Source organism: Notechis scutatus, chromosome 10 (genome assembly GCF_049901735.1).
Source record: "Notechis scutatus isolate UNSWTSFEM ecotype Mainland chromosome 10, rNotScu1.2, whole genome shotgun sequence".
Classification (NCBI taxonomy): Eukaryota; Metazoa; Chordata; class Lepidosauria; order Squamata; family Elapidae; genus Notechis; species Notechis scutatus.
The window spans coordinates 19,553,717-19,580,232 of NC_142018.1; the positions used below are offsets into that span (position 1 = coordinate 19,553,717).

At 41.3% G+C, this 26,516-nt stretch overlaps 1 protein-coding gene across 2 annotated transcripts in view; it reads right to left on the reverse strand.

Moving 5' to 3' along the window:
• The window catches only part of AFF2 (ALF transcription elongation factor 2), a 247,666-nt gene that overhangs the window by 29,168 nt on the left and 191,982 nt on the right, over positions 1-26,516 (reverse strand). For both annotated transcript variants that reach the window (XM_087972231.1, XM_087972230.1), the window contains exon 9: positions 21,783-21,820. In XM_087972231.1, coding sequence (XP_087828357.1) covers positions 21,783-21,820 — 38 coding nt within the window. The remainder of the gene's footprint in view (positions 1-21,782; positions 21,821-26,516) is intronic.

Genomic DNA, 26,516 nt, shown 5'->3' on the forward strand with positions numbered 1-26,516 from the left:
AAAGCCTGATATGGGTACCATTTTGAAGATAACGCACCATCGACATAATTCACAAATGAGTAATGAAAACTAAAAGGAACATCTTTGATAAGCTATCCCTCTTACTCTTATCAACAGATCAGGCATCAGAATAACTCCTTAAAGTAAAGGTGTGCTTTTAAATTAGTTCATGAAGTGCATTTAGAGATTAATTAATTGCTGTGATTTGTATGCATTTCAATCTGATCAACTCCAAGTTACCCACAAAAAGTCAACGTTTGGCATATGAAATAAAAGATAGAACCAAAAATCAACCTAATAATCAAGAAACATCTTAATTATACTTTCATGCCACTTATAATATAGTCTGTTATTCAAGAGAAATATTACAGTGTTGCTGAGTACTTCATGAATTAATGAAATATAGATTGTAATCCTAAAATGCTCTCATGGGGAATAAGATAGGACTCGTCCACTATTCTAGCCAGGAATAAAATCCATCCAGAATTATGTTGGCCATTAAGGCAGAAGATGAATTGTGATAGATGTGTGTTGGATTTGTGGACCTGTGGGTGATGGATTTATGAGCCTGGATCAAATCTTGGACCAAACAGACCTGGATCTGTATTGACTGGGTCAAAATTTGCAAATAGAATCAAGAAAGGAAAGGATAGAGGAGACTATTTGTGGCTCAAGATTGAACTATGGGGTCTTGGTGCTCTCTGGGGTTGGTTGTCTTCTTGTAGACGTTTCATTACCTGACTAGGTAATATCATCAGTCCAAGAAGGGTGTGGGATTGGTGGAGTGGAGGAGGAGGAGAAGGAGAAGGAAGAAAGGAGGAGGAGGAGGAGGAAGAAGAGAAGGAGGAGGAAGAGAAGGAGGAGGAGGAAAAGAGGAGGAGGAAGAGGAAGAGAAGGAGGAAAAGAGGAGGAAGAGGAGGAAGGAGGAGGAGGAGGAAAAAAATTGGCATTGTCCTTGGTACTCTCTGGGACCGATTGTTTTCTTGCAGACATTTAATCACCTAACTAGGTAACATCTTCAACACTAGTGGTGATGTTACCTAGTTTGGTGATGGAACATCTGCAAGAAACCTGACAAACTCAGAGAGCATTAAGGACTCCACAAAGATTATGGTTGATTTCCACCACGATTAAGTCGTTAGTATGGAGACACAGAACCTCTCTTCCAGTATAACCACCTGAACTTGGCTCCTAAAACAATCATATCGTATATCTTCCATCTTAGGAGGACATCTCAAATCCTGAAAGAAGAGCAAGCCAACATTTTTTTGCAAATAAAAAAAACCAAAACCATTTGGATAGAGGGGGAGTGGAGCCCTGAGTACCTATTGATAATCTAATTGGAATGGAAATACAGAATGGTTAAAAATCTCCTGGCTCCTTCTTCAAAAAACAAAAACAAACAGCCACATGAGAACTGATATTTCCCTTCTTACCTTACTTCGTTAGTTCCTGGATATTTTTTAATTTCCATTTTTATCGTCATTTTTTTGCATAAGGGTGTAACCTGCTGTCCAAAACTCCATGGAAAAAACCACAGAGCTCATCTGAATCTTTTTTCTGTAACTCCTTTACATTGAGGCAAAGTGCTTGCTTTAATGTGGATTTTATTTTATACTAGCTTGATACCCGTGCTTCGCTACGATGTGGTCGGGCTTAGTTTTTGGGGAGGAAAATAAGGGGAAAAAAATTCTGCCTCTGCCTACCAGCATCCATCTGTATTTATATGGCTAGGGGACTGTCAGTGTGTGAGACGGTTGAAGGCTGTTTGGAAACTGAAAGAGTATTTGCTGTGTGAGCAAGAAGGAGACAGCAAGGAGCCTGGGTGTGATTTAGCTCAACTGTTCTATACTAAAGCTGCCTGGTGCTGTGAAACTAAAACTGAAACTCCTGTCCTCTGCTTGTGTTTTGAATTTGGAAGAGATTTCTTTTCAGGTGGGGAGGGGGAGTAGAACTCCTTAGCATCAGAGCGTGTTAATAATAATAATAATAATAATAATAATAATAATAATAATAATAATAATAATATAGGAAATACTAATGCTCTGATGGTCATTTTGAAAAACCCTTTCTTAGTGAGCCCCTAGAAGCCAAGAGGAACCTACGGGCCAAATTTCAAGTTTGTAGGCTTTACGGTTCTGCAGATTTTGTGATGATGCATGAGTGGTATTTCGCTTTTATATATATAGATTTTTTTTTTTTAAAAAAGATAAATAAATAGAAAAATAGAAAGTGTGTGTGTGTGGGGAAATGGAAGACTTGCTCTCTAGGATAACCACTTGTGCCAACAGTTTGAATAATTATCCAGGCTGCAGAAGATTAAAACAGAAATATTCAGTGAATTGCCACATTATAGTTACGTTGACAAATGACAAATAGTCTCCAGGCAATATCCTTCACCAAAGTGTGGCTTTTTTCCCCTCTGGTTCGGATTCTAACAGCTCTCCGTGAGTCAAAGCCACACAACAAAAGACAAATTGGAACTTGCAAGAAGACCCTCCAAGAAAATGCCACGATTTCTGGCTACGATGATGCATATTTGCTCCAATGGAAGCCACGTGGAGTTCAGTTAGACTTTCTCCTAAGCAACCTGAATGCTCCTGATTTATGTAGAAGTAAATCTCAGTGAAATTTGCAGAAAATTGGGTTAAGATTGGAGGTTTCCCTCCTGCACGTTATTTTAGCCTAACTGAAGGTGCACTTATTAGCAGAAATTACAGAAATCAACCCTGGCGCTGGTGATATTACCTAGTTGGGTAATGAAAAGTCTGCAAGAAAACCGCCAAACTCAGAGAACACCAACAGTCCTCCTCCTCCTCCTCTCTCCCACGCTCCACTCCCTTCTAGCACTGATAATGTTACCTAGTTGGGTCATGAAACGTTTGCAAGCTAATCATCAAACTCAGAGAGCACCAATGACCCCATAGTTGTCCTCCTCCTCCCCCCCTTAGTAGAGTAGTAGTAGAGTAAAGAAACATCTTCAGGAAAGCCAAGCCAGAGAGCAGCAAGGATCCCATAGTCATCTTCCTCCTCCTATCCCTTCCAGCACTGATAATGTTAGCTAGTTAGGTCATAAAATGTCTGCAAGAAAACAACCAAGCTCAGAAAGTATTAAGGACCCACAATCCTCCTCCTCCTCTTCTCCCTTTGAGCACTGATACCATTAGCTAGTTGGGTCATGAATGTCTGCAAGGAAACCACCAAGCTCAGACAGCAGGAAGAACTCTTCATTTCAACCCTGAGCTATAAATATTCTCTTCTATCCATCCTTGCCCTTTTTTTTTAACTTTCCTAAGATGTATCAACACAATGTGTCTTTAATCACATTGATTAAAAACAAAAGGAAGGTGCAAAAGAGCACATGGACACATCTGTGTCCATCGAAACCTAAAAATATACAGCAGCCGAAACGTGCACGAAGATCAATCAAAACTCAAGCACACGACAGCTTAAAAATAAATATCGCAACGCAAGAGGAGCAAATTTTAGGCTGAAGCTGCTGCCTCTCCAGACAACAAACCCACCACCTAATATCTTTGCAAATGTTTAGCCAACTTTCTTAAAAATTTGATCTTGCCTTCCCTAATGAGACTATGATGGCTGCCTTGGTGGCAAAATTCTGCCAGTCAATTTGTTTACGTCAATTTTTTTTAAAAAATTATTATTTATTGACAGTGACCTCCATCCCAAATTCCAGTTTATTCATTGTGTCTTATTAATTTGTTGGTCTGGTGATTTTTATAAGCTCGAATCCAGCTCAGGGCTCCCTCCTGTCCAGTATTTTATACTGATATGGGAAATGAAATGGAAGGGTGATACAATTACGGTTTTGCGATACGCAAAGAAGTACGAAAGAGCGTGAACCGGCTCAGCCCAATGATTCCAGGGCAACAAGCAGTGTGAAAATGTGTGTGTGGGGAAAGAAAAAAAAAAGAATCTCTAATGACAAACAAAGATTAGCCATTTGCTCTCTAACCTTATTTACAGAAGCAATCAGAGGTATTCAGGTTGAGTTAATGGCCCTATCTCCAATTAATTCAATTGTCTATAAACGACCCTGATGAGGTAGCTATATCAGAGACAATGGCAGAGGGAACACAGAAGACTCCATTAAAAGTGACAGTAATATTGCGTTTATTACCCAGGCACACCTTCCTTCCCCAATATCATAAATTTGGGGCCTTCAATTACAGCCCGTGTTTTAACGGAAATTCAATTAGCAAAATAATAAAAATAAAATATAAATAATATAATAATAATAATAATAATAATAATAATAATAATAATAATAATAATAATAATAATAATAATAATAATAATAATAATAATAATAGACCATTTAATCAATGGGTGTAGCAAAGTTTCACAAACTGACTATCTAGAATGCCATAACTGAGTTCCTAAAATCACTCACTGGAAACTGTGCCAAAAGTTTGGATTTGAGTATAGTAACAACTACTGGGAACTTCAGGTTGAGAAGGGTCTGGAGGATGAAAAAGTCAAGTTCTTGTGGGACTTCAGAATTCAGTCTGACAGGCACTTGGCCTACAACACACCTGACATAATAATAGTTGAAAAGAAAAAGGTTTGGTTCATTGACATTGCAATACCTGGTGATGCACGAATTGAAGACGCGCAGCAAGAAAAAAATCACAAAGTACCGAGACTTCCAAATTGAAGTTGAGCGACTTTGGAAAAAGAAATCGTGTGTTATCCCAGTTGTGATTGGAATCCTTGGAGCAATACCTAAAGGGCTACTTAGCTATTTGGAAATTCTGAATTTATCAGACTTGAATACCCTGATTCTACAAATAAAACAAAAAAAAAACCAAAAAAAAAACACCCTACTTGGAACAGCTTATATCCTCCGATGCTACCTGACCAGTTCCTAGGTCCTTGGTTAGGACTTGAGCTGTTGAGCTACCAACCAGCCCCAAAGGCTGTGAATCTCACTAAAGATAGAATAGAACGGAATACTTTATTGGCCAAGTGTGATAGGACACACAAGGAATTTGTCTTGGTGTAAATACTCCCAGTATACATAAAATAAAGATACATTCATCAGGAGTTGAGAATCATAAGGTACAACACAATGATAGTCATAGGGTACAATTAATAATAATTAATTATTAATATTAAATAATAATAATAATAATAATAATAATAATAATAATAATAATAATAATAATAATAATAATAATAATAATAATAATAATGGCATCGAAGCCCAGGGTGGGGAGAAGTTGGGGTGGGAGAAGTTGGGGTGGGAGGGAGGGCGAACTAGCCCTGCTCAAAATCTTCCTATTTAAAAAATTGGTTGCAGTTGGTTCTCAGTGCAATGTTTCACTTTTGGCTCCAGGCCAAACCAGCCCCCTTGTCTTCCTCACTGGATGTTCGATTTTACGCCCCCAGAAAATCTGAAGCTCTGGAATGTAATGGCACATAGGAAAAAAAAATCGGCCCCTCTCTCGCTCCTTTTCTGTACCCTCTTTATCCTTCCTCCAACGTTCTGCCAGCGTGTTGAGATCGGAGTAGTCATTGAGGTAAGCACAGGTGTTGTTCATTACCAGCCATTGTGTGCCATCTGAAGTCTGCACGTGCCAGAATTCAGATGGTTCCGAGCGCCCGATGAATAACAAGCGTGATTTGGAGATTGTTTGTACAAGCCTGGACCGACGCAGCTCATCTGGTGCTCTAAAACACCTGCTTACCCCTTTGGAATCAAAACACTCTTGCTGATCTATTTATCTATTTACCCCTCCCCCTTTGACAATTTTGCAAGATGTTGGCGATTCCTAAAAGATAACAGATAATCAGAGTCGGAAGGGACCTTGTAGGTCATCTAGTCCAACCCCATGCCCGAGCAGGAGACCCTACACCATTTCTGACCAATGGCAGTCCAATCTCTTCTTGAAAGCTTCCAGGGATGAAGCTCCCACAACTTCCGGAGGCAACTTCTGTTCCATGGGTTGATGGTTCTCACCGTCAGAAAGTTTCTCCTTTATTTCCAGGTTGAATCTCTCCTTGTTCAGCTTCCATCCATTATTCCTTGTCTGGCCTTCAGGTGCTTTAGAAAATAGCTTGACCCCCTTCTGTCTCTGTGGAACCACGAACAAAAAGAGAAGCAAGGCGCACCCCAACCATTCCATGGAACAGACGGATAAAAGCACAACGTCTTTTATTATGGTTTGTCATTCAGTCTGCCAGATTTGGGATTTTTGTCCACCTATCGAGTCCTTCCCAAGGAGCTGGGAGAGGCAGATGTTCATCTTTGATGGTCTGGAAAGGATTGTCGCTGCCAAAACCCTGAAGCTGACCTGACGGAAGCCATCTTGAAGCTTCAGTGTTTTTGTGTCTATGCTTCAGTCGCAGGATGTAAGCCGTTCCGCTTACTGAAGCTGCCTTCTGCAATTGACTGACGGTGACATTGTCAATGCCAATGATCTTCAAGTGGCGCTCCAGTTGTTTTGGGGTTTGCACCTATGGTCAGATGGAACATTTTGCATCCCAACTCACAGGAATGTTGCCTTCAGAAGACCCCCAGAATTAGCTCTTTTCTGTTGTTGAATCTCTTGGGCTCAAAACAACATTCTCCATGATGTTGGACAAACTCCACATGCCACACTCCGCAAATTAAGACCTGGCTTTGCGGGGAAGGCATAGAATTGGCCTTGATGAGGATTTAATTCGGAAGATACTAGACTGTGCAGAGATGGATAGATTGACATTAAAAAGACAAAGAAGACACAGAAGACTACTTAACATGGAACAGATTTTACAAGTGCTTAGAGATAAGAGGTAGAAAATAGGTGAAGAAGGACTACTGTTATGAGCTAAATATAAAGAGGGTTTATAATTATAAACATGTTGATATCATTAACAGAATTATAAACAAGCTAAGGTAAAGAGAAATCTAGTTAAAATGACCCTGTTACACTCTTATTATTGTTATTAGTATCCATGTCAACATCTCTGTTTTCTTCTTGATTTTTTTGTAAATGATATGCCCTGACAATACACTATATTCAAAATTTTTATGAATAAAAATCAAACATATACTAAAAAGAAAAAAAAATTGGCCTTGTGAGGGGTGAACGTTTATATGTGAGGATTATTCCTCAGCGGTGGGAAATTGTGCTGTCATCACTATAATAGATCTTAATTGTAATGGGGCCATTAGAGAAGAGAGGGCGTTATGCAGTTTAACATGACTACCGACTGTTAAAAAGCTAGATGCTCAGAGTCAGCTGTGTTTGCAGTGGTCTATAAGGGGTGTATAAATAAACCACTGTAATTCAACTCTTGATTTTCCCCTTGGTTTCCATTCGACTCCTTTGGAAAGCCCAGAAATAGAAACAGAGGGTTGGTAAGGACTGTTAGGCCATCAGATCCAATCTCCTGCTCACTGCAAGGATCCAAATTAAAAGCATCCCTGACAGATGTCCTGATAAACACAAACTCACCTCCTTCTTTAGAAAGGTTGTTGCTTTTTTTTTTTTTTTTAAGAAAGCAATCAGAATTCACTTTCCTGTATCGTAGATCCACCATTGGATATTCTGCCAGAAAGAAAAGGTCTCGGCCTTCTTTTATACAAGCTCCTTTCGACTACCTGAAGAGCTCTTCAAGATCCTCTTCAGTCTTTTTTTATTTTATTTTCTTAAAGCCACTCGTATCCCTTACTTTGTGCTTGTGGAGGGATGAACTTCTATTTCCTCCGATCACCTTTCAGTAAAGTGGAAGGAGTGGAAGTGCCCTCTGTCTGACGGAGCCTCATTCCAGGTCGTTCTGACTTTCAACCCAAAGAAGACATAATTTAGCGATGGCTCACTTGTTAGTAAAGAACATGTCCTTCCTCTCTTTACCAGTCCTCTGGTAAGGCTGGTTTTGATTGATTTGCTCCCTGTGAAATATTGATGAGAAGACTAAAAGAGTGGCTCAGCATGCTCGGATCCAATAAAAAGTGAATATTTGGGGTTCTGGGTTAAACTGGTGCTCTCTGAGCTTGGTGGTTTTATTGCATTAGGTTTTGTGACCTAATTAGGTAACATCAACAGGGCTAGAAGTGAGTTTTTGCATTGAAGAGGAGGAGGAGGAGGAGGAGGATGATAAGGAGGATGATTGTGGGATCCTTGGTGCTCTCCGAGCTTGGTGGTTTTATTGCATTAGGTTTCATGACCTAATTAGGTAATATCATCAGGGCTAGAAGTGGGTCGGGTTTGTGGAGAGGAAGAGGAGGAGGCAGACTGTGGGGTTCTTGGTGCTTTCTGAGCTTGATGGTTTTTGTGCAGGCTTTTCATTATCCAACTAGGTAACACCATCAGTGCTAGAAGTGAGTGGGGTTTGTGGAGGAGAAGGAGAAAAAGAAAGAGAGAAGGAGAAAGAGAGAAGGAGAAGGAGGTGGACTGTAGGGTCCCTGGTTCTCTCTGAGCCTGGTAGTTTTCTTGCACACCTTCCATTACTCAACAAGGTAACATCATTAGGACTGGAAGAGAGTGGCCTTGTTTAGATGCCATCACGTTGCCTTCTCAGTGTAGGTGGGAGTGCTGTTTTCTTCTTGATAATTCCTTGATTAGACTCTTGTGTACTGTTTCATTATTTGTCTGAGTTGGTAGTTCCTTGATGGGAGTAATGTTTGCTGCTTTATCGTTGGTCTGGTGTTAATCCTGATGTTAATCTCTACTTATCTGGGGGTCTTGGTTGCTGGCGAGGAGCTACTGGGGCCAATAATCTTGGACAGGTCAGGAGGCCACAAAAGATGCATTCAGGACTCAATAAAGTTTGCGCTAGCCCATTTCTGAGGCCTTGGACATCTGAACAGTTTTTCACAACTGTAGTTTCAAAGTTGTCATCTAATTGGAAAGATTGCAATGGAAAGATCTACTAAACAATAGAAGGCCCAATTATGAACAGCATTTCCAGATCAAGCTTCAAAGTTAGCCGACATGACATCTACTAATACCAAGAGTGAGAGAGAGAGAGAAAATTGACCAGAATTAAACTCCACTTTGCTACCTGCTAAATAAGAATAATATGTTTCGATGGGACTCAGCAGAAAAGATGATGGATTTTTCCTTCCCTCACATCCATTTTACAGTCAGAGAAAAGTAAAAACACCGCCGGAATATAAATAAATGGAAAGAGATTCATAGACAATATTCTACTGTGGGTCTCATTTGCACTTTAAAACAGATGCCCCACAGACCTTATGTACTTTTAAGATTCCTCTGAAAGAGACATGAGAAAGTCTCCCAGTCAAATGTACATATTTAATGGAATTAGATCTCTAGGCTAGAAAAATGTCAGAAGAAAAGGAGAAATATTAAAGGCAAGGCAAGGCACACCTTTCCGTTGCTTTCTTGCTTTGATAAATATCTTGTGGGATGTCACTTCTTAGAAAGTCATGATTTAATGAAACAAAAAAAAAAAAAAAAAACAACAGTTGGAAGTAAAAACCCTGCACTACACATTTGACGGTAATATAATCTAGCCAGCAAAACTCCGAAGTGAGCGGTGTATTTCACAATTCTCTATGAAAAGCATCCCTTCAAACTCTGTTATTCTGTTCTATTCTGATTCAAAATGAGAAATAACCATTTCAAGATTTTCTGCATTGGTCAGATCCTGCCCTGAGACCCATGTCCAGTTCCTGGCTCTAAACCAGAGGTGGTATTCAGCCGGTTCTGACCAGTTCTGGAGAACCGGTAGCGGAAATTTTGAGTAGTTTGTAGAACTGGCAAATGCCACCTCTGACTGGCTCCGCCCCCATTTATTCTCCGCCTCCTGAGTCCCAGCTGATTGGCTGGGTCTTCCTTTGATGCCCTGCACAGGAGAATGGAGCTGGAAAGCAGGTTAGTGGGGTGGGGAGGGAAAGGGGATTTTGCAGTATCCTTCCCCTGCCACGCCCACCAAGCCACACCCCCATCTACTGTCCGCCTCCCAAGTCCCAGCTGATTGGCTGGGTCTTCTTTGGTTGCCCTGCACAGGAGAACGGAGCTGGAAAGCAGGTTAGTGGGGTGGGGAGGGAAAGGGGATTTTGCAGTATCCTTCCCCTGCCACGCCCACCAAGCCACACCCACAGAACCGGTAGTAAAAATGTCTGAACCCCACCATTGTCCAAAACAGTTCGCACATCTTTGAATGGCCGAATTTTAGAAACGTCATACCACACTACACTCTGTAGCCCTGGCTGGGATGTGTCCGATGGTGCCACTTTCGAGGATTAACCACACCTGACCCTGTTAGGCCTTTTGCGATGAACCGAGGTTAACCAAGAATTTTCTCTTAGAAAAAAGAGCATCAAATATTTGGGAGAGCTTTTTATGAATCAGGTCAGAAAGAAACGGACCTCACATCTTGGTAAGTAGTCCTTAAATAGCTTTCCAATTACCGGATAACTAATTCTGCTTTTTGCAACACCTATTTCCGTTTATATTTATGGACTTTTTAATAACCCCGGTTTCTTCTGCCTCTGTCACAGGAGTTACCACTTGCTGGTTGAGGAATGTGAAGTGGCCAAGGTGCCGACCTTTAACAAGGTTTAAATCCCAGCCATGGAAACTACCCGACTTGGTGAATGCAATTCCATCTCGTGCTGTGCAGTGGCGAAACCTCGATGGTTACATGATGACCCGTGCCTTCAAGCAAACCGCTTCTGACTTTTACGATCCTTTGGTGATCTAAAAGGCCATTTCATCCGTTATTCTATTGGAATTTCTCCCCCCTCCCTCTCTCTCCCCCCCCAGCAAGTCCCACAATTGCTCTTGCTGTGAAATAGAGTTCTGAAGATTTCTGGAACCGTTTCACACACTTATTGTATCGATTAGCTAATCCCGACAACAGTTTTCCACTTAATAGATAGCTTGCTGTTGGAATAGAGACTAAAACCTGGTCCTTCCTTCCTTCCTTCCTCCCCTCTCTCCCTTCTTCCTTCCTTCCCTCCCTCCCCCTTTTCCTTCCTTCCTTCCTTCCCTCTCCCTTCTTCCTTCCTTCCTTCCTTCCATCCCCTTTTCCTTCCTTCCTTCCTTCCTTCCTTCCTTCCTTCCTTCCTTCCTTCCTTCCTTCCTTCCTTCCTTCCTTCCTTCCAGGAACTAAGGAGAAATTTCCTGACAGTGAGAACAATTAACCAGTGGAACTACTTGCCTCCAGAAGTTGTAGATGCTCCATCAATGACGGCTTTTAAGAAGAGATTGGACAGACCTTTGTCTGGAATTGTATAGGGTCTTCTGCCTAAGCAGGAGGTTGGACTAGTGGACCTCCAAGGTCCCTTCCAATTCTGTAATTCTATTATTTTATTATTTCAAATTTTATATTTTACTTGCCTCATTCTGTCATGGCACATGAAGCTCAGAACATAGAACCCCGTATGTTTTTTTCAGTTTATTCTCTGCAAAAAAGATATACATATAAAAGAGACTAGCTTAAGAGTTTAATAAAAGATTTTTATTTTTTAAATCTACTTGAACCAGATTAGTTGTCTGGGTTAACATAACCGATGTTTTCTTGTCCAAGAAAATCAATCCTTAATGCTTGGTTTCGGCAAATGTAATATTTGGAAATAGGGCCATTCCAACCATATAAAATTTTGCTTCCCTGCCCATGGCTATTCTGGTTAAACTTAAGACACACAATAAAGCCGCATTAAAAAAAATGGTATCCATATCAAAAGCCTGGAAAAGTCTTTAGAAACTGTCAGACCATCTGCGCCTGTAATTCCCTGCCAAAACTGAAAACCACAGTTCGCTTGCTTCTAATTGCATATTTTACTCTCTCTCTCTCTCTCTCTTCTCTCTCTCTCTCTCTCTTCTCTCTCCTCTCTCTCTTCTCTCTCTTCTCTCTCTCTCTCTCTCTCTCTCTCTTCTCTCTCTCTCTCTCCTCTCTCTCTCTCTCTCTCTCTCTCTCTCTCTCTCTCTCTCTCTCTCTCTCTCTCCTCTATCTCTCTCTCTTCTCTCTTTTCTCTCTCTCTCTCTCTTCTCTCTCTCTCCTCTCTCTCTCTCTCTCTCTCTCTCTCTCTCTCTCTCTCTCTCCTCTCTCTCTCTCTCTCTTCTCTCTTTTCTCTCTCTCTCTCTCTTCTCTCTCTCTCTCTCTCTCTCTCTCTCTCTCTCTCTCTCTCTCTCTCTCTCTCTCTCTCTCTCTCTCTTCTCTCTTTTCTCTCTCTCTCTCTTTCTCTCTCTCTGCAATAGATTAATGGACACCTTCCTTCAGAATAAATAAATGCCTTTTTTCCTCTTCAGTTCGCATTTGTTAGATTCCCACCTTAGAAAGGAGAACATGAAATCGGGATGGACTGGATGTCTAATTTAATGAAAAGAAGGACAAGGGGGTGACATGGTATAAGTAGTCCAATATTTGAGGGGCTGCCACAAAGAAGAGTGGGGTCAATTTATTCTCCAAAGCACCAAAGGGCAGGACATGAAGCAACCAAGGAGAGAAGCAACAACTTGCCTCCAAAATTTGTGGAGGCAACATCACTGGAAGTTTTTAAGAAGAGTCTGAAACATTATAGGACTTCCTGCCTGTACAGGGGTTGGACTAGAAGGCCTTCAAGATTTCTTCCACTCTGTTATTGTGACTTGAACAGCCATCTCATTCAATGGTGGAACTCTACATGGATATACCAATTTTCTCTGTCCAGCTTAAAAGCCTTCCAAATTATCATCCCCCCCTCCCCAAATAACTGTGAATTTTTCTCAAAAGCTTTAGAGTTGCACCTTCCTCACTCTATACGTAACCTCTGTGGAGACACACATGTTGATATTTTATCCATTCCAGTCATTTATCACAGTGTGCATTCATCTGCTTATTTTCCTTCGAGAGTCACTTTAGGTGCATATTTAAATTTTTCATCTTGTTAATTTATGCCAGCTGATGTTTAAATTACAGGCTTGGAAGAGAGCTGAAGTAGCAAATGTTTACAAAAGTGCTCACAGCGCAAATCTTGAACATAAGCAGAAAGATTTTGCTTCCTTCTCAGCCCTTCTGAATAATGAAGCTAGGATGCAATGGAATATTTTTTTAAAAAAAAAAACCCTCATATTTAGGAAGGGGGAAAAAACACACACCGTACTGCCAATCTTTGCAGCCTTGAATAACTATAAGATCCAAAATCCTGCGTATGATGTATATTGGCTTTCTTCTGATCAGACACTCATTGTTAACCACCAAATTATTTATGGTGGGGACTTGGCTGGTAGAACTTCTAACTGGATGAGAGACAGAAAGCAACAAGACTTACAGCCAACCCAGAAGAGGCAGTCAAGCTATTCCCCAAAGCACCTGAGGGCAGGACAAGAAGCAACGGATGGAAACTAATCAAGGAGAGAAGCAACCTAGAACTAAGGAGGAATTTCCTGACAGTGAGAACAATCAGTGGAACTCCTTGCCTCCAGAAGTTGTAAATGCTCCAACACTGGAAGTTTTTAAGAATGGACTGGACACCATTCGTCTGAAGTGGTGTAGGGTTTCCTGCCTAAGCAGAGGGTTGGACTAGAAGACCTCCAAGGTCCCTTCCAACTTTGTTATTCTATTCTATTCTATTCTATTCTATTCTATTCTATTCTATTCTATTCTATTCTATTCTATTCTATTCTATTCTATTCTATTCTAGTCCACTCCACTCCACTCTTCATTCCAATATTTGTTCTATTCTATTCTATTCTATTCTATTCTATTCTATTCTATTCTATTCTATTCTATTCTAATTCTGTTCTATTCTAATTCTAATTCTAATTCTAATTCTAATTCTAATTCTAATTCTAATTCTAATTCGTTCCATTCCAATCCAATCCAATCCAGCAAAAATGGGGAAGGACCAATTCTTAATAATCTACTGAACTGCACATCTTAGGGTTGCTTAAGATCGACTGTTCTCCTTCTCTTGATCAATGAAGTTTAGCAGCTGTTGATAAGTCCCAGATGACCCAGTCTTGATTTATAACCTGAATTACAGAGGTGGAGGTCTTCTAGACCAACAGCCCCCAAGCAGGAAACCCTAGAACATTTCTGAGATCTTTGTGAAGTTGAAGGCCACCAAGGGAAAAGTGACCATATGACTCCTTCTCTTTATCTCCCACCTGCCCCTCAACCATTGCAACTTTGGATGGCATCTCAGCTCCTTTACTCCTGGAATTCCCATATGAGAAGCTGTTTGGGAGCCAAATCACTTTACTTGCATCCCTGGTTGATAGAAAGTTCATGGGATTAAGATGGAGTCTCCTGCCCCAGGCCAACAACCCATCTAAGTATTAAGGAAACTTTTTTTAAAAAAGAAAAAGAAAGAAAGCTCATTGGGATATTGAAAAAGCAGCGACAGAGAGCAAAAGTGAAAACTTGCCAACGACAGCTAATCCAAGATTTTTAGTTTGGAAAAAAAAAAAGTATTTTGACTTCCTTCAGCCAACTTGTTTATAGTTCTCGCAATGAAATTTTAATTTTGTGCTCTAATGAGCACAAATAGATCCGTGCTCCATGTTGGCAAAACGTACGATGGCTGTATAATTGAGAGAGCTGCATTAAAAAAAAAAAGAGGGGGGGGGGAAATCATAAAATTGTAACCAAGTGCCAAAACATTAAATGTAAGAGGGGAGGCCAACATGGAAAATGGCACCACCTGCCATAGTTGGTAAAGAACAGCATTGCTAGCATTCTTTTTCTGACCTTGGAGAATGATGTGGACTGCTGTGACCTGAGAAGATACTTTATATTTTCCTGGTTAAAAAGAAATCAGAATATTATTGAAGCTGGTTCAGTCTGCCAAGGAATTCAAATAAAGGTGAGTCTTTCACTGGAAAATTCATCCAATTACCAGAAGAATGACCCTCTTGCAAAATTCAAAGGCAGAAAATGTCCTGTTCTTGAGGGCATCTCTAGGCTTCCCTTGCTCTTGGACCTTAGCCAGGGACAGGTCGTGAAGACACACCTGCTTTGGTTGCTTTTGTTTAAGATCGGACTCATTCAACCCAACCAATTATCCCCTGGCAAGATTTCCTCTAGGATAAAATTGGAGAAGGTGTAGGATTTGTGGGAAGTTGCTGAGATGTCAGACGCAAACGTCCAGTAGCATTCGTTGAGTTCAAAGCATAGAAGAGTTTATTGTGGCTTACCTATATACCAGAATCTAGTCAAAAAGTGCTAACAATGCTAGCAAAAGCTCATTGGAATTCAAAGGGAGCTTGTGGTAATGCAAGGACTCCAGACTGATGATGTATTTAACCCCGCTTTCCAGCTCAGCCTGTTCTTTTCCCATAGGAGACTCCAACTTGCTAGAGATGTCTTCCTGGATTTTACTGCCACTACTTTGACAGACCAATATTTTTACTGATGTAAGGTCTCTGAGTGTAGCTGCTCTTTCAATGTCCTACAAAGCCCCCAGATTTTGTAAGAATCCTGTGGTACATCAGAACAATGGCTATCTCCAGCTACTCTGTGTGAATCAAACTCTGGTTCTCTTCTGTTGTACTTGAAGAGAGATCCTGACTAAGGACTACCAACAGGTAGCATAATTTACAGGAATGTTCTCAATGGCTATCTCTTGGAACCTGTTACCTGAAGCACCTGCCTCATTTCCTCTAACAGGGGAGTCAGACCTGCAACTGAGAATTTTCCTAGAAAGATGGCTTACTGTTGTAAAGATCTCTAGCTACTTCCTTTTCTTTCCTTTCCTTTCCTTTCCTTTCCTTTCCTTTCCTTTCCTTTCCTTTCCTTTCCTTTCCTTTCCTTTCCTTTCCTTTCCTTTCCTCTCCTCTCCTCTCCTCTCCTCTCCTCCCTTTCATTTCTTTTCCTCCCCTTCCTTTCCCTTCCTTGTCTCTCGTCCCCTCCCCTCCCTTTTCATCCCACCCTCTCTCCTCTCCTCTTCTTCTCCTCTCCTCTCCTCATCCCTTTCCCTCCCTTCCTTTCTCCTTTCCTTTCATTCATTCATTCTCCTTTCCTTTCCTTCTTTCCTATCACATCCTCACTCAGCAGACCCTGCACACATAGAGATGTTTACCTCTATTGTCAGGTTACTAAAGGCAATTGCATGTTTTTTTTCCATCTGACAAATTGTAGGGAGGCTATAAAAACAATTTGAAAGCAAAATATTCCAAATATGTTCTTCTACCAAGCCAGAATGGTAGCTAATGAATTTGTTGCATGAATGCACAGACAGATTGGGAACTGAAGCCGGGCTGGCCAGCCTAACACGGTCCTGGCACCACGCAGCCTATCTGTACCCATATAGGGTTTCCTCCGGAGTATATTCTCGTCCAGAGGTGATTTTCCAATAAAATCAGCTTCAATTATTGCTAGAATAGGAGCAATCCTGGCGGGAGGATAAGAGGCAATTCAGCCGCTGGAAATGCTGCATGAAGGAAAATTAACCTTGCAGGGCTATTATCTGCTGAAACATTTAGCAACTTCTTCTCTTTCTTTCACATTAATTGACCCCAAGAGTGGAAAGAAGCAAGCAAGGAGGGAGGAGGCCAATGAGAGAACATCTACATGTATGCCATCTGCATCTATATGTATTGTATCTCATCTCTGTATATATATCTCGCCCCCTCTCTCTTTCTCTATAACCCTATATCCCTGTCATCTATAAATCTCTCTCTACCTACCTCTCTCTTTCTTTTTTTCTCTATATCTATCTATCTATCTATCTATCTATCTATCTATCTATCTATCTATCTATCTATCTATCTATCTATTTATCTATCTATCATCTATCTATCTATCTATCTATCTATCTATCTATCTATCTATCTATCTATCTATCTATCTCTATACATCCATATCCACCTTCCAAGTGTCATCTATCTGTCATCTATCTACCATATGTATCTATCTGTCTGTCTGTATCTATATCAGAGGTCTTCAAACTTGGCAATTTTAAGATTTGTGGACTTCAACTCCCAGAATTCTCCAGCCAGCTAAGCTAATTCTGGGAGTTGAAGTTCACAAGTCTTAAAGTTGCCAAGTTTGGGGACCCCTGATCTATATCCCCCCCCTCTCTCTCTCCCTCCCTCCCTTTCTTGCTCATCTCTCTCTCACCTATCTAATCTATCTTCCCCGCTCCATATGAATAAAATTAAAACCACCAAAGTTCCTTAATATTGGTATGGGAAGGAAGACGAAAAACATTGTTAGCGTTTGAAAGACTCACTTAATTGTCTTGGTCAATGAAAGAGGCAACAGAGTAGATGCGAGGCAGGGGAAGGAAATTTGGACTTTCAGCCGTAAATTTACAAGAGTTGCAAGAAAGGAAAGAACAAGCATGACTTAGTTTCCGTGCATGTCATTATAGTTCAGATCTTCGATCTCTATGATTTTTTTCCCCTCTAACAAATTGAACAAATCTGATGCCCCTTTAAGAAGGATGTAACCAGCCCAGACAAAATAGTGCAAAATACATTTGTTTGTTTTATGAAATCATAGTCAACGTCCCCTTTAATTTCCTTTGCTAGTTTTATTTTCTTGTTCTCGCCAATTTTATCCTGCTTTTGGCTAACAAAGACACGTTATTTAAGTCAGGGTTATCTCTTTTCTGCCTCTTACAACAGAGCTCCACTCATGTAGATAAGATCAATAGGTGCTTTGGGATGGCTTATGTGACACTAAGGGATAAAGTGGGGGCTGTGACGTTACCCATTACCTCCCAGCAACTTGCAAAGAATGGGACAGATTCTTCTCCCAGTTTGCTTTCATTTTTAATCCTTTGCAAAGGCATCCATTTTCTTCCTTAAACCTTCTTTCCAAATTTTTCTGGTTTTCCACACAGCACAACCTACTCCCACCTACCCCCCAAACTTCAATTGCCTTAGCTAGTCTGGCAATATAAGGCCAAGGGAAATGCACTTTGTGGCTGCGGAGAAACTAAAAAGAAAATGAAATCTAGACACAACCAAATTTGCCTGTCCCCATTCTGCCCCTTCGGGTAATTTTGCAATTCTCTCCTTAATTATACCAGCATCTAGAGCTATAATATGTATAATTGCAAGGCAATTAAAAAAATATTAGCAAAACTGTATATTAGAAGAAAATCCGTGAGATAAGAAATGCCTGTCAATATAATTTCTCTCCTTGACTGTCTGTCTGTCTGTCTGTCTGTCTGTCTGTCTCTCTCCCCCCCTCTCTCTGTCTCTGTCTCCCCATCTATCTATTCCATCTCTCTCTCTCCCTCTCTCTCTCTCTGAATGATCCAGTGTTGGGATTCAAATAATTTAACAGCTGGTTCTCTGCCCTAATGTCCAGCTGGGTAGGTGTGGCTGGATGGGCATGGCCAACTCAACGTCACATGTCAAGGGGTGCCTCGATCACTCGGCCTCTTCTCTCCTCGCAATGCCTGGCCCTGCCTCACCCCTCCCCTCCCCTCCCAGCCACTCCTTGTCATGCCTGGCCTCACCTGGCCTCTATCTGTCTGTCTGTCTGTCTATCTATCTATCTATCTATCTATCTATCTATCTATCTATCTATCTATCTCTAGTACTAGTACGATCACAGATAGAAGAATCAGCAAAGTAGTTGGTTTATGGGCCTAATGCTGAGACATTTATAGAAGAAGGAGATGTAGAAGGAGGGGAAGAGGGAGGATGGGAGGAGGAGGAGGAGAATTCATCTAAAGGTTTGCATAAATATTTCCTCACACTGAGGATTGTCTCATCATGAGGTACGAAACTCCAACTATCAGAAAATAGTCTTCTAGCATGCTGCTGGGAAGCTTATGGTATGAGAATGTTCTGCCAACAATCATTGAAATACACAGTAAAATCCTGAAAACATTAACTCCTAGTGTTGGGGAGGAGCAATTCAAGCATCTGAGGCCAACCTTCTGTTCAACCCAGGAATGCCAATTAAAGCATCCTTGACAGATGGCAGTCTATCTTCTGTGTGAACTCATCCAGGGTTGAGGATCCCACCACTTTCCTAAGTCTCTAATTCTTTCGTTGAGCTGCCCTTAGAGTTAGGAAATATTTCCAACTGGACCATAATTTAGAAAACAAACATAATGACCAGTCAACCAATCACCAAAGCAACGGAGATGTTAGACATGAGGGGTCCTTGATGCTCTCTATAGTTGGTTGTTTTCTCGGAGATGTTTCATTACCCAAACTAGATAACTTCATCAAAGCTAGAAGGGAGGAGGAGGAAGAGGAGGAGGAGGAAAACTATAGGGTCCTTAATGTTCTTTATAGTTGGTTGTTTCCTTGCAGATGTTTCATTACCCAAATTAGGTAACATCAGCAGTGCTAGAAGAGAGGAGGAGGACAATTGTAGGGTCTTTGATGCTTTCTGAGCTTGGTTGTTTTGTTGCAGACGTTGCATGACCTAAAGTAGGTAACATCATCAGTACTTTTTATCTACTCTTGCTAAACACATCCCAAGCAAGGTTTGCATGACCGAAAAAAGGGATTCCCGGCTTCTCCCTAAATGCTGAATGCAAGGGTCTTCAAACTTGGCAAGTGTAAGACTTGTGGACTTCAACTCCCAGAATTCCTGAGCTAACATGACTGGAGGAGGAATTCTGGGAGTTGAAGTCCACAAGTCTTAAAGCTGTCAAGTTTGAAGACCCCTGGGTTAGATAGATGGAGAAAGAGGGGTAGAATAGATGGATAGAAAGAGAGATAGATAGAATAGATGGAGTGAGAGAGAGAGAGATAGATAGATAGATAGATAGATAGATAGATAGATAGATAGATAGATAGATAGATAGATAAAGAGAGGTAGAATAGATAGATAGAAAGAGATAGATAGATAGAATAGATATAATAGGTACATAGATAGATCAAGGGTCTTCAAACTTGGCAAGTTTAAGACTTGTGGACTTCAACTCCCAGAATTCCTGAGCTAACATGACTGGAGGAAGAATTCTGGGAGTTGAAGTCCACAAGTCTGAAAGCTGTCAAGTTTGAAGCCCCCTGGCTGAATGGGATACAGAATGGCAGCAGCATCCCAATTTCAAACAGAGGAGCACAGACGGGTTGGATAGTTAACCACTTCATGTTTCAACATAAATCCAACTCACAAAATCTTCCTTCATGTCTTTGCCGAAGACTTTTCTTTCATGTTGAAAAGCCACAAGCTTCTGGGGGATGAAACCAGGCCTTCGCAATGCACAGAAAGCCACCGAGACTTCCGTAGAAAGCCACCGAGTCAGCAAAAAGTGTATGAGCAAGGAATGGTGCTTTTTTGTTTTCATTTTTTCAAGTAGGAACAACAGAGAAACTTCCTTTCATCTCTCTCCCCGTCCCCGTCTTGTAAAAGATGTCAACCACAGTTAAGTTCAGCTCCAGTTGTGACAGTGCGGCTTTTAACCAACAGCCATTCGCAGTGGCAAGAAGCATCCTGTCCCATACGTCTTCATAAGAAAGCTCTCTTTTAAAAAAATGTATGTCATCGGTCCCATATGTTAAGAGGAATATGAATATTCGTCACTCGCAGTGACATTGGAAGTGACTAAATGCTGCCAAGTGGAAGCTGAGACACATTAATATTCAAGGGGAATCTCTGATCGTGTTGGGGAATAATAGAAATGTCAGTTCTTTTCAAAAACAAAGAGGGAAAAGAAAAACCAATCACCAAACCCACCCTAGCAAAGCTTCCTTCTGCAGGCTGTTGCTCTGTAAAACAAAGTTTTTGGGGAAGCACAACAGTTTCAGGCTGGAATAGAGAAATCTTTGAGTTGCTGAGATTCGTTTCACTTAATGCAACCTTCTTGGGAGGGAACAAGTAGGAACTCAAGATATCTGATGGAGTTTTTCCAACTTAAATGACTATCATCCTTCTCAACTTTTCTACTACCTTCTCTTATCGGTATCTTATGATTATATTATATATCTTACTTTGTTGTTTGTATGTACACTGAGAGCTTATACGATTCCTTGAGTATCCAATCACACTTGGCCAATAAATTATTCTATTATTCTATTGTGTTCTGTTCCATTCATTCCATTCCAGTTCTTATTCCCATTCCACAAGTTTTGAAGGTAGGACAATCTCCATGGAAGTCTGGACCCAACTTCCAGGAATATCATTTGAGACACAAATGACAAGGGTCAAATTGTCACACTGAGCTCTCCGGATAAGTTTATAATGTTGGGAAAATGGAAGAGAAGAGGATGACCAACATCAAGATGCATTTGACTCAGTTACAGTGGCGATAGGAAGAACTTGTTGGGGACAACCTGTCTTGCAGAAAATCTTCTTCCGCAATCACAAAGAGTCAACACCAACTCGATGGCACATAATCAATCAATCAATGAATCAACCAATGAATCAAGGAATCAACTAATCAATCATCTCCCAAATTTTAGGACTACAGCACAGCAAGGAATGCTTTTAAACTTGTGCATAACAGGTTCTTGAAGCTCTTCTTTTAGGACTCCCTAAAACCATTATTATTGGTTCAGTCGCAGTTAACCAGATGTTCATACTGGATTTGGCACTTCTGTCTTCCTATGAGTCCTTCCTATCTGCCTACCTATTGATAGGCAGATGTGCATCTTTATTATTATTATTATTATTATTCAACAGCTTTTTACAGATATCACATCTAATATCATTGATAATCATAGGTGCCATATATTAATTTATGCAAAGATTGGGGCATGCCATCCATGAGAAACTCATAAACTAAGGTTATTCTTGTTGACCATGTTTTTACCAGCCATGGTCCCTCTTTTTTATTGCAACAACCGCAGAGTAGCCTGGATGTCAGGTTTTGATTGGCTCTCTCTTTTCCTGAAATTCAATACATTTCCACCCTGCTCCTTTTTCAATGAGTTTTTTTTTATATAATAAAAAAAATCACTTACTTTGCAGGAATGTTTCGAGGCTTTGTCTTCTCTGTGGTCTATGAATTAAAAAAAAAACAAGAAGAAGAAGAAAGAAGGAAAGTGAGAGAACGGTTAGCAAACCTTAGTCAAGAGTAACCTTTTGGAAAGAAGAGGGCAAGGAAAACACAAATGACTCTTGGTAAGGAAGACCATCTATTTCAGAGAACAGGAAATCATCCATGTGATGGATCCAGCCATAAATTAAGCAGAATTCAAGGCAAGAGAAGAAAGTAATTTCATTGAGCTGTATCTATCTTTCCGTCTGTTTGTCTCTCTGGGTAATCCTTCCTTCCTTCCTATTCCTATCTCCTTTCTTCCTTCCCTTCCTCCTGCCTTCCTTCTTCCTCCCTCCCTCCCTCCCATTCTTCCTTCCTTCCTTCCTTCCCTCCCTCCCATTCTTCCTTCCTTCCTCCTTCCCTCCTTCCCTCCTTCCTTCCTTCCTTCCCTCCCATCCTTCCTTCCTTCCTTCCTTCCTTCCTTCCTTCCTTCCTTCCTTCCTTCCTTCCTTCCTTCCTTCCTTCCTTCCTTCCTTCCCTCCCTCCTTCCTTCCTTCCTACCAATCTTTCTCTTATCTCTCTCTCTCTCACACACACACAAACAGACACTCATCTAGCTATCTATTCACACATAAATGTTCATGTATATAAATGTATATACATATGTACATAGATGTACATGTGTATGTATATGTGTATAAATGTGTGTCTGTGTTGGATAGAGAGATGATAGAGAGGGAGAGATAAGAGGAAGTTTAGTAAGTAGGTATATATAATATACACACACATACACACACACATAAATATAAGGTATAGATGTGTGTGTGTGTGTGTGTGTGTGTGTGTTATATTTATATGAATGTCTGAATTTAAGGAGATTTGGATGCAAAGACATTTCTCTGATTGTTCCTAATGTACCTGATGATTCTTGACTCTTGACGAATGTATCTTTTCTTTTATGTATACTGAGCGTATTTGCACCAAGACAAATTCCTTGTGTGTCCAATCACACTCGGCCAATAAAGATTATTCTATTCTATTTAGTTCCAGAAAGAGCAACAACACGCTGATCCAAACCAATTCACTCAGAGCAATTTCCACAGCAGTGAAATTAATATTAACTTCACTATTGTTGGCCTTAAAACAAGATCAGGAAAAATTATAAATATCATTGAACAGGGAGCCGGGCAGCTTTTGCCTCCAAGCTGTTTTGATCAGCCAGCAGCTAACAAAAAAAGAGCACAAAAAAAAAAAGCCAAATGTTCAGATCGGTTTCTCCCAGTGAAACCCTTCCGAGAGAAAACACGCTCCGAATTTTCTAAATGATGACCCCTCCGGTGCTTTCTGTGCTGCTTTAGTGATTGAACCTGGTTTTGTTTTTTTAAAAAACACAAAAAACCAACCTATTATTATTATTATTATTATTATTATTATTATTATTATTATTATTATTATTATTATTATTGGGATCCATTGATCTGTATACAGTCCATTTATCATTCATGAAAAGCCCTGGTGATCCTCACAGTATATTAGAAGAAACAACTCAGATCATCTGTCAACGGGCCTTCTTATTTCTGTTTCTCTCTACAGGGACTTTCATCTCCTTCCATTCTTCTTGAATTAAAATGTTGCTAAGCAACACCGCTGGGGGCATGGATGGCAGAAAGGCGAGACTCTATCAAACTGTTTAAGCGGTTGGAGATTTCCATGTTGATGCTTTCATGCATATATACAGAGAGAGAGGGAGGGGGAGGGAGGGAGGGAGGGGGAGAAGGAGGGAGAGAGGGAGATGGAGGGAGAGAAACAGAGACAAGAGAGAGGGGGGAAAGAGTGAGAGAGACAGAGAGAGAGGGGGAGAGAGAGACACAAAGAGAAAGAGAAGAGAGCGGGGGAGAGAGGGAGAGGGAGAGAGAGACAAGAGAGAGAAAGAGAGGGAGAGAGAAGGGGAAAGAGTGAGAGACGGGGGGGGAGAGAGAGAGAGACACTGAGAGAGGGAGACAGAGAGAGGGGAGAGAGAAGGAGAGAGAGAAGAGCAGAGGCCCGCTTTAATGGCATCTTCTGCAAAACGTTCTGAATTCAAATTTTCTACCTAGGTGATGTGCCTTTGCCGTGTTTTCTATTCGTCTCCTGGCTTTGTTCACAAAGAGCACAGGCCATCCACAAAGATTGCAGGGAGGGCTGAGAGGGAAATAAGAGGCTGCCACTGCGGGAAAACTGGGAAGGGCAGGTGGAAGGGGGGGGGGAGGTGAGGAGGCAGGCCTTCCTTAGCACTGCTAAGACTGTGCCACCAGATGGAGGTCCTTGGCCTTGCATCACCCCCAAAGGATCTCATCTGAAGCATCTTTCCTACAGATAGAAATAGAGATAGTGGGACAGAGAGATGATAGGTAATAGATAGATAGATAGACAGGCAGACAGGCAGTTAAATAGAGGATAGATAGATGGATAGATGATTGATTGATTGATGGACGATGATAGATAGATGATGATAGATAGATAAAGATAGATAATAGACGATGCTAGTTAAATAGATGATAGCTTGCTAGATGATAGCTAGCTAGCTAGATGTTGATAGATAGATGATGATAGATGATAGGTTATGATACTTAAATAGATGATATAGATAGATATAGATAGATGGATGGGTAGATGATAGCTAGACGATAAATAGGTGATAGATGACAGACAGACAGACAGACCGATAGCTAGATAGGGAAGTGGCCCCACAATCATAAAACCCAAAGGAATCCAACAATGATGGGACTTCCCTTAAAGCAATCTTAAAGTAATACTTATAAAATAAAATAAATAAAACAAAATAAACCTTATCTAAATACAAGAAGTAACCGTTGGAAGATCACTAGAGAGAGAGATCCAACCTAGACCCACAGAGGAATTTCCTGACAGTGAGAACAATTCATCAGTGGAACGATTTGGCTCCAGAAGTTGTGGGTCGCTCCAACACTGGAAGTTTTAAAGAAGAGATTGGACAACCATTTGTATGAAATGGTATAGGGCAAGGGTCTTCAAACTTGGCCAGTTTGAGACCGGTGGACTTCCAACTCCCAGAATTCCTGGGCTAACATGACTGGAGGAGGAATTCTGGGAGTTGAAGTCCACCAGTCTTAAAGTTGTCAAGTTTGAAGACTCCTGGTCTAGGATCTCCTGCTTGAGCAGGGGGGGTTGACTAGAAGACCTCCAAGGTCCCTCCCAATCCTACGATTCTGCGTTCTAAGATACTAATGAGAAAATGTATGATCTTTGATGAAAACACACTTTACCAAGCATGGAAAGGAGCTCCTAACTGTAGTTTAAGCCCAGACTCGGCATTACCGTCTCAGCAACAGTGGAACTGAAATGGGGAGATTAGACTCTGAAGGGCAGGTACCTGCCTGAAGTGACCCCCCTGGGACATTAACAGGGTGACATACATCGGCTGCTAATTTGGACTCTCAAAATGGGCGTTAAGATGATTAAAGTGATTGAAAAACGGGGAGCAGATCGAGATAGGCAATTCGGCCACTTTGCTGGGTAATGTCCTGAGGGATATATCTTTATGGTTATAGGTCCCTGTCTTTCCTCCTCTCTCACATCAGCTTCAACAGAAACACTTGTCTAATATAGGATTGTCCCCAAAATTCTGCGGGGCGACTTCAGCTGAAAACACGAGAGCCTCCCTAGCTAAGATTCTGTGCAATTCAAAGAACCCCCAAATCCCACGCCTGGCTGGCCTCACCCGCCCCGCCCTGCCCCACCCAGGAGTCCCCACAGGGCCAATTTTGGATGCAGGTAAGGGCAGGGCACACACAAAGGCTTGGAGAGGGTGAAAAATGGGCCTCCCGGAAGTTCGGGAAGGCCGGAAATGGGTCTGTTTCCAGCTTCCAGGGAGCCTCCAGAGCTCGGGGAGGCCGTTTTCACTCTCCAGCAGGCTCGAGGAAAGCCTCCGGAGTCCGGGGAGGGCAAAAATGTCTCCCCCCGCTGTGGTGCAGGAGGCTGACTAGGCCACACCCACCATGACCATGCCCACCAGCAACCGGGCAGAGAACCCTTTGCTAAAAACTTTGAAGCCCACCCCTGAGCATGGCCCATCGCGACTACCGATTCCAGCGTGTGAAACCTTTTCAAGAGAAGGAGCAGATCAGCTCCTCATCTCAAGAGGACAAGGGAACAACAAGCCAAGAGGGAATGGATTTCTGAAGACCCCCCACCCCCGACTGGCGTTTGACAGTTGTGGTTTGTGTGTCTGTTCCTGCTGCTGACGGGAAAAGAGAGCCACGAGTTAAAACCATCCTTCTGTTCACAGCAGACGCTGGTGCTTTGAGCCAACTTTTCCTAGTCGCCCTTAGATTCTCCTTTATGATCAAGGTCTCCTTTATTGAACTTCTCCGGGGAACTCACAGCAGTCCTGCCTCTCTTTCCTTCTCTCAATCAATGGAGAATTCTCCAGTGAGAAAAGGGGAAGGCAAAAAAAAAAAAAAATGAGATTTCTGCATGAGAGATGAAGAGAGTGCTTTGCTGGCTGTTATCGACATAAAAAGCTTTGGTTATAACATTCCTACGAAGGGCTAGGGAGTTTTGTTTTGTTCCTGGTATATATATATACATATACATATATATATACATACACACACACACACACACACACATACATATACATACATACATACACATATACATATACATATACATATACATATATACACACATACACACA